Raw genomic sequence first — 8,885 nt, forward strand, 5'->3', positions numbered from 1 at the left:
CCATTTCAGTGTTGCCAAAAAGTACATAAAATAAAAGCTTCAAAAGCCGCTTGTAATATGGACTTTGACTCAGGTTGCATAGAAAAAAGTTTCGCCTTTTAACCACCTTTATCGTAGAAAAGAGAGTTTGATATTTTCTACGAAAAAAAAAACGATTTCCAACCCAATTCCGTCTCGTAGCACTCAAACTGTGTGTCCCCTTTTCCCACCCTTAAACAAACCGCGCGACACTGTCCTGCATTTTTTCGAGCTTATCTATACACCTGGTCTCCGTAGGATCCCACGGAGGCCATGCGTACACATCTTAGGTTCCGCTGAATAAAGTCAAGAGCTCTTGCTAGATTACCAACCACATGATAAACATTGACATTCCATGAACAATCATCATGTGATAAAACAATACCACGATACTTGCATGTTGTTTCGGTAGTAGTCACATACATATTAATGATGTATGCGGTTTCTATTTGTTTCTGTCTTTTTTAACGCAGGCACGCAAACAAACTTTTTTGGATACAACATAATGTATCACATCTGGCACCACCTTGCAATACGATCCAAATCATCCTGCAATGAAAGACCGTCAGGATTGTTTCGCATCTGCCGATATACAACACAATCATCTCAGTTTGAATTAAAAGTATTGAAAATAAATAAATACAAATATACATAAATAATAATAATAACATTATAACTAATATTCTTATTTATAATAAAAATAATAACAATATTATAATTTATTTCAGAAAAAACTAAGACAATACAATTCGGCCGGCCTGCCAAAGCCGCATTGGACTTTAACGGCAGCGTTGCTACAAAAAAAAATGGCTGCGGCTTAGCTCTGCTGAACTTGGATGTGCAAAGCAAAACCTTGGCTTAGTCTGGTTGAGTCTTGGTTTCACTTGGTTAACCTTTGATTAACTGTATTGCCGACCACGTCCCCAAGCCATTCGATTCCGTGCAACGCTCACAGAAGGAGGTCGGGCGAACGCGGCGTTTGCCGTGGCGAACCCGGCGTTCATTCACGGTGAACGCACCGTTCCTCTTCGCGTGGCGCGAAAAAAGTCACGTTCCCCGAAATGACCCAGCGCCCCATGCATAGGAGGCTTCGGGGGTGGTTGGCTGCCTCGGCCGCAGCGGCAGAGCCGACCGCTGTCGGGGCCCGCAGGCCCCAAAAGCGCGCCCGGCGAATCACGCGATGCGCTTCAACGGGTGTGTCGCCGGGGATGTGTCTCCGGGCAAAGGTCATTTGCGCAATCTCCACGAAATCGCTAAGCGCAGTAGGCCTCCTGGTATACAGTCGGCTTTTAATCGTTCAAGTTTTGCGGGACCATCAAAACGAAGCATTGTAGAATACAACATCCTAGTCACGGCAATGAAGAAACACTGCTCCATGCCGTTAACGCCCGTTCCCTCTTGCTAATTGTGTCTGGTCCGTGAAGGTTTCTTGTGACTTAGCCGTTAGAGTTATCACACAAGTCGTCGCCGGGCAAGACGACCCTTACCAATTTTTCTTGTGGCTCGGCGACCAGTTGCGGACACTTTGATGACTCCATGGTTAGCGGATTTAGCACCTGAAATGGACAAAAAGCTTTTTATTACTTTCGGTGTCATTATGACAGCCGGTACCAGAGAGGAAAGCGGACCCTGTTATCAGTCGTTCAGCAGGGTCAGCACATATTCGATTGAATGAGCAAAAGAGCTTGCCACTTGCCATGATGCGTAAAGGAGTGTCAGTGTGAAACCTTCCAGCTTCCATTGTTAGCACCATTAATTATTATTAACACCATGAATTCCACTAATAACACCTCCGTGATTGATCAGTGCCTATGGCGTTGTACAGCAGTGCCCAAGGACGCCGGTTCAATCCCGGACTTGGTGGCTCATGCTCAGATAGAGGACAAAAGCAGAAAACATCCTCCCGTGGGTTTAGATTTTGGCACACGTAAAAGATCCCTAGGTGGTCTAAACTACTCCGAAGCCCTCCACTAGGGAGCGCCTCATCGCGTACATGTAGGTTCGATGCGTTCAACCTCTAAAATGTTAAGGACGCTTAAACTTGGGTAAATAAGTTGTATTGAAAATAAACCCTAGTGGAGATACAAAAATTTACTCTAATTCTTTACAGAAGGTAAAACAATTATACCTACCATTCAGAACAACTGTATCTGTTTTACCCCTCTATCGTAACTCAGCGGGTACAGTACTGGGGCTCCTACGCAGAAAACCCGGGTTAAAATCTCGGCTGAGCCGTCCTTTTATTTACATAATACCTCATTATGGTTACAAAAGCGCCTACACTGCATCGTATACTCTGGCTGTACACTAATTTATGGAGTTGGTCTACGTTGTGCGGTTGCTAATGGAGGGGCGGACATTTAAATCAACCGACACATAATAGTTTAAAAATAGCTACATCCCGAAGAAAAAGAAGGACACATACTAACACATCGGTCGCGAAGTGGCTCGAATTACTGCTGCAGCTTCCCTGCCTTAATCAAAACACGTACATAACCGGACACATATATTTCAGGGAACCATCTGCGCAGCCGTAGGCTACGCACTGGTTCTCAGTTATTGAACTAAAGCGAAAAAAACTGTAAGGAGGACATGCAGTGTGAAGGAATGGTCCGGTCAGAGACGAGGGCGTGCCAATAAACTTTTATCACCACGAATAAAAGGCTTCAATTTCCAGAGATCCAAGCAGCGTCGCCCACTTCTGCTGTTACATCTAACTCTATAAAAGCTGCAACTAAAAAATGAACAAAACAATTCCTATAACTGTCCATCATTGCTTTGAAGAACTCTCTGTAGGGAATATTGCTGAAATAAATAATGTGATTTAATTGAACCGAACAGGTCTTGTTACGCCGTAACGTTTGCATGTATTGTTCTTAAGTTCAATGCAGCTATGAACTGGTCTGCGAGGGCGTATACTGTTGTATGTGCTTCTCCGCTAACGCAGACGACAGATGTTATCAGCTATAACAAAAAAACTAAAATGCACAATTATTGTTTTGGGGCCAAATTATTCGATACTAAGAGCTAATTGCACTAGAATTTGCAAAACAAGTAACAACGATTACCCGTCTGTACTCGGTGGTTTATAATCGTCTGCTTCGTCTTTACGGCTGCGCAAGCCGTGCCCACAGGCGTCTGTTTGTTGTGCTTTTATTGGCCGCCTTAGCAACTGACCGACTCACACCTAATCAGGCTAGAAGCAAGCTTAATTGTTATTGTAACTCTACGCAAACGAAAATGTCCTTGTTTACGGTTCTGATCACCGTTTACGTTGTATAAGTCACGCGGCGGTGTAACTTTCAACAATTTTTGGTAAGCTTGCACGGATCGAGAATTTTTTGATGTCAAGGCCAGTGGTCGTCCTTAAATACTGAATGTTTCTAATTTTATTGCGCTGCTTCAGACACATTTGTAAGTTTGAGTTCCCACATGCTTTTTTGGTGAGCATAGAGAGAGAGCCTAATCAGTCACATGTAGAAAACTGTGGCAGATATTAGTTCACAGAAAAGGTGTCACCATTAAATTCTGTTCTGTCAAAACGTATTCCGTGACCTACATTTGTAAGCGACGTGCATGAATACGGCTTTGTTGAACATTTAAAAGGTGCAATAAATGTAACAGTTTTGCTACACAAAGCTTGTACCATGGGCATCATAATTACGGCGCACGCAAAAGATTCTGTGTTTTATATTCTGAATAGATAGGAAGATAACAGAAAGCGAAAGGCCAGATCTTGATTTGCATTAGGGTCGGCTCATGTTACCTTCTTTCCGCAGTAAAATAAAAAACTGGCGTTGTCACAGCTGTAAAAGTATAACCAACAATAAACAACAAAGGTTTACTCTGAGGGGGATTTGAACCCAGGTCTTTCGCGTATGAGCCCAGTACTGTATCTGTTGCGCCACGAGCAACGGGTAACGCTCGCCGCGCCGCTAAACGGTTCGACCCGTGTTTTTGCCTTTTGAACAACATTAGTGTTTGAACAACTCTATCTTCTAATTCACTCTACTGAAAACAGTTATTCATTTGTTTCTGGAATAAAGGAAATATTCTTGGCCCAGGGTATGCCTCCTTTATATTTGTTTCAAAAACCCTACAACCGAAGAGTTTTCAGCGTGGAGCATTGCCCATGTTTTTCACAGTAAAACTAAAGTACACCGCGACTGGCGCCCTTCGCTAAAGCTGGGGGTATGCAGGTCATCCAGGAAAAGTCCACCTGCCACGAAGGCGGGGAAGGGTGCGGTACGAGGTGTATGGCACGTTTAAGACAGTTGATTCGCTTGAGCTTCTAAATGAGGAACTGCACATAAATACAAATACATGGAAGACCAAGCATGAGTAGGGGCGTAAGACTAAGGCCATTTCGATTGGTACCCTTCGAAACAAGAACTGCTCTCGGCAAGAAAGGCAACTGGAGAATTCCGTGCGACGCTGCCAGTGTACAGAATGCGTGGTACGGAAAGGTTTCTGCTTTTCTATCAGCAATCTGCCTACGTGTATAGCAATAATAATGCAGGGACGTTGCACTGATACGTTTCTTCTGGTATGTCGGTGGCATTTGGCCTTGCAGGCCTTTTTTCCTTTTCCACCCAATTGGCCTTGGTAAGCGTGACATGTTCAAGTTCGATTTCGTTTTTCACTACGTGTTCCGCTATTAGTAGTTGTAATAGTATATTGCCAACAAAGCCGGACTACCATAAAATTGTGGACAATAGCTCAATCAAATCGCCACCATACTGCTTGAGCTAAATGGAGACTTACCACTTAGCGATCCGGACTGTCGTAGTTGCAGGACGGGACTGGGTAATTCTAACGTAATATACACTGCTTCTAGAAAAACTAATGTTCTCGGCGGTAGCCTGTGGCACTCCAACATTTAGAGCGTTATGAAAAAAAACTCGCCAGCTCTATGTTTTCTTTGGAAGAGCTTATAATGTAATCATCAATATCACCAGGCACACCGCATGAGGAACCAAACAGATCACATGAAGCAAAGATTACCTAGTACATCCAAGTCGGTTGAGGCCATGAAGGGGTTCTTACTCGGTGGAACAACAAGCTTCCGCTCTTGTCAAGCACTTCGCGACTAATCGATTAGAGCAAGTAATCGACAAACTTTTGATTTATTTCAGGGAATTGAATAATCAAGAATAACGGCGACTGTATTATCTTCGTAACGAGATGTTAATGAAGAGAACTTTTTTGTAACAGTGGCCGAGATTCTAAATCAATACACACGTAAAACGCACGAGGTATTACAAATTTTCAGTAATGAACAAGTGCTCTAAAATGAATGAGCTGACTCCGTGCCCACCTCTCAAAGTACGCTTGAGTCATGCTTTTTGTCCAGCACAGGGAGACAAAAGTCCAGGCACCAGTTCGTAAGCAACTCACTTTATTCTCGCGAAACGAAGAGTTTCCCATTGAAGATCCAGTACTCAGTCGGTGACAAGCACAGCTTCTTCATACACTATTCCGACTTCGTGCCATACACGCACAGAACAAGATAACCTAACCCCAAAATGCCGTCCTTGTGTGGCTCACCCCAACCATGTCCATGCCCTCGGACATGTCCTGACTCAGTAAGTACCCAAGTTATCCTTGCGATGCCTTCAAAACCGCCTTTTCTACAACACCTTACCTGCATGCCTCTAGCTGTCAACTGCAGGAACAGCGTGCCCTGGCATCGTTTGTCGACGCAACGCTGCACCCATGCGATCTTGCAAAGGACGAAATTTTTTTTATTTACATTGGAGATGGCGTTTAGAGGTTTCTACAAGGTTTCTCACTCTCTCCTATCCTGCGTATTTCCTTCGGCTCAGTTGGATTCAATAACAACACTGCGGTATTCAGCATCACCTCAACACTTTTTTGTCTGCAAAGAAAGCAAGGTTTGCGCGTTCTTTATATGGGCTGCGTAAGCATATGTTGCTACCCTTTCCAACGTTAAAATAAAGCAGAAGACGCTTGATGTCGTTATTCTTAGGTTCTCCAGCCACCGGCAATTCTGGCGGCACTGTCTAAGGCCATACTGCCTATTTTCTTCACACAAACAAGATGAATAATATTCATTTAGCACAACTAACGGCTAGAAAAACAAGGAAAGTCAGCTCGATCTCCTTGAGATAGAAGAAAAATACCTCATCGCCCGACGTGCACGAGTCGCAGAAGGGAAATTTTTCTGGGCAACATTGAACTACGCCGCCGATGTGTAAGTTTTTAATTAAGGGTGTTTAGTTACTGAGACGTGATGAAACTTCCGACGTCGATTTTTTGCAGGCGGTATATGCTATATTTTTTTCCAATGACACAAAAGAAGCAGTCCGACCATGTGAAAAAACCACCTTTGTTGTACTGTGATATTTCCAGAGTAACGAGCTCACATTTGCAGTCGCAGACGTGGTAGCGCTATCGAAGAGCACAAAACTCAATGCATACCAAATATAACAAATGGCCATAAAAATTTTAAACCTATACAAGACTCTTTTGTAGTAGGTAATCAGTAGTAAATGCTTAGCCTCAAATAGCTCAAACCTGCATGAAAACCAAATGTAACAAATAAACTCACATATTTCAAACCTAACCACCAATCTTTCGCAGGAGCCAGTAGTTAGTAGAGGTTTATCTAGCAACGGATTAATTATTTTGCCCGCGAATGAATTGACATATTTTACAGCAAATGATTTTTTTGCAACACAAAGAAAAAATTCCACCCCGAGACCAGTATAGCCACAGGCATAAGTGACATCACCTCACTTGGCCCAGCGTAAGCAACAAACTGTTCATCATAGAGCCACGCACCCTTGATTGCCAGTCCGGTCTGTGAGCAGACGCTGTCCACTGCTACATGCGTACTTCACAGGTGCAGACGGCAGGTGCAACTCCACGCTAGCAGTTCCTGGAAAAAGTGGCGACGTGAACGCGGGAATCCTTAGCCAGGAACACCTGGCGCAAGTGGGTAGACCAGGCCTGGTTTTGAGCGCACTCGTAAAATGCGGCCTGGATTGACTCTGAGGCCTTCCGCTCTGAAGGCACGTTTGCCGTTTGCTCGTTGTTATTCTTGTACGAATGGCGTACATTCGGGACCGAATAAAAACAGGTACTACCATTTGTCTTTTTTTCTGGCAGATAAAAAAACAAGATGTAAAAATCACATTTAGTGTGCAAAGAGAGACAATGCACTGCAGAGCACAAAGAGGGCGAATTTCGTAGGAACGAGAATAAACAAACCACCTGCAGGCCCATGAGAGAAATTTGGGTTCGTAAAGGAAAACATCTGTATAGACTAATAAAAAAAACTTCATACTTGTCCGAGACTGCAGGCTTCGGGAAAGATGGAGAGAATTATTGTACGGTAATGAAAGCGGGAAAACTGGCGAGGGATTCAACTGAATGTATCTTGTTCAGACTAGGCACATATTAGTTGCGAAGCCCCTTAGGGGCTCGGGCTGTTGGCGTCTCGTGTCGTTGCCTCCTGTAGTCACGCTACTAAAACACCAGGACACTCGTTTTCTAGTGCCTCGTGCTGGAACTTAACGCGTACTCAGAGAGTGTTAATGAATAAAACCGGTTCAAAATAACACATAATAAATAACATGATTTAAATAACAAACCTAAATCAATAACTAACCTGAGTATCTGACCTAATAACAGACAGGATAAGGATTTGTGGAAAGCTCCCTGTCCGCTCCAGGAGTCGTCAAACACAAGCAGAAACTGTTTGTAGAGGGGTATAATTTGTGTTACACTCAAACACCCACCGGCTGTCAAAGCTAGGCCTGTTTGGGTCGGGTGGTCAGCCGAAGCAAAAAAAAAAAGGTATACTTTCCTGTTGACCTGGCCTCGTTGATTACCTCTGTGGGCCTTACTTTGGTGAACTCTGAGCTTTGGTGCTTTGTGGTGTGAGAAAGCACCAAGCGGCTGTGAACACCCAGTTGGGGGCTGGGAACCTGGCTGATCAGTGTCGCAGGTGAAAAATATGCACTCCAGATTTCTCGCCGACGCGCATCTTAGCCATGTCTTCCTCTCAAACAGACGAACAACTTCTTGGGTTCTTCCTGATAGGCAAAGGAGATAGATGCGTCAGTACACCGTTCTGGGCGCTGTCTGCAAAGGAAATCGGTTTTAAGTGCGAATGCACTTCTTAAGCGAGCCTGAATCGTCCGCCGCCGTAGTCCGCATAGCAACAGCTGCGGGTGCGCGCGCTCCTCGTCTTCCTTAGCAACGGGGGGAGATGGGCGCGCGCTGCCTGGCCGCTGACATTGCACATACCCACGTGGGGGATTGGCCAGGAATCGGGCGTGAGAAGGGCTAATGCACCCGCTTAAAGGAGTACTGACACGAAATTTCAAAGCTGAGATCCGCTCTAGCAATCAAGTACAACGACAACACAAATAGGTGTCTGTGAATAAATGCATCTTTCTTTCTTTGTAGTTGTGTGTGTGTGTGTGATCTCTATTTCGCGAACATTACCGAACCGCGCAAATTCAACTCGTGCATTCGCACTTTCACATTCTTCCCCTCGGGGAAATGCGGGAATTTTTTTTTTTTTTGGAGAAGGGGAGCAGGTTGTGCGCGCGCGTGGTTTGGTTGCCGTATTCACGTGTATGTTTAGTTTACGCCATGTGATATGGGCCGGCACTTTGGTGTGACTTTGTGATATGAGCAAGTGTGACGTGTGCGATACTGTTTGGTTTTTCGGTGTGTTTTTATATTCACCCTTTCCATGCTTCAGGTACATATAGATATTTTCCGTGTTTCCGCTGCATGAACTGAGTTGAAGTTCTAACTTCTGCTTCGTCTCCTGCGTAGCTTTGTCGCTATGTTAATGTTCGCTAGTACAATGACTTTCTTAGATAGTAACC

General features: G+C 44.4%; 1 protein-coding gene across 1 annotated transcript in view; it reads right to left on the reverse strand.

Annotated features, from left to right (window-relative positions):
• Positions 1-7,032, reverse strand: part of LOC144161935 (uncharacterized) — a 30,178-nt gene extending 23,146 nt beyond the window's left edge. Inside the window, exons 1-2 of the mRNA XM_077692492.1 lie at positions 6,823-7,032; positions 1,506-1,574 (exon numbers count right to left, since the gene is read on the reverse strand). Coding sequence (XP_077548618.1) covers positions 1,506-1,556 — 51 coding nt within the window. The 5' untranslated portion in view covers positions 1,557-1,574; positions 6,823-7,032. The remainder of the gene's footprint in view (positions 1-1,505; positions 1,575-6,822) is intronic.
• Between the last annotated feature and the right edge of the window lie 1,853 nt (positions 7,033-8,885).

The sequence above is a fragment of the Haemaphysalis longicornis genome, unplaced genomic scaffold, assembly GCF_048455015.1.
Source record: "Haemaphysalis longicornis isolate Haplotype H1 unplaced genomic scaffold, Haemaphysalis longicornis Haplotype H1 scaffold_12, whole genome shotgun sequence".
Lineage (NCBI taxonomy): Eukaryota > Metazoa > Arthropoda > Arachnida > Ixodida > Ixodidae > Haemaphysalis > Haemaphysalis longicornis.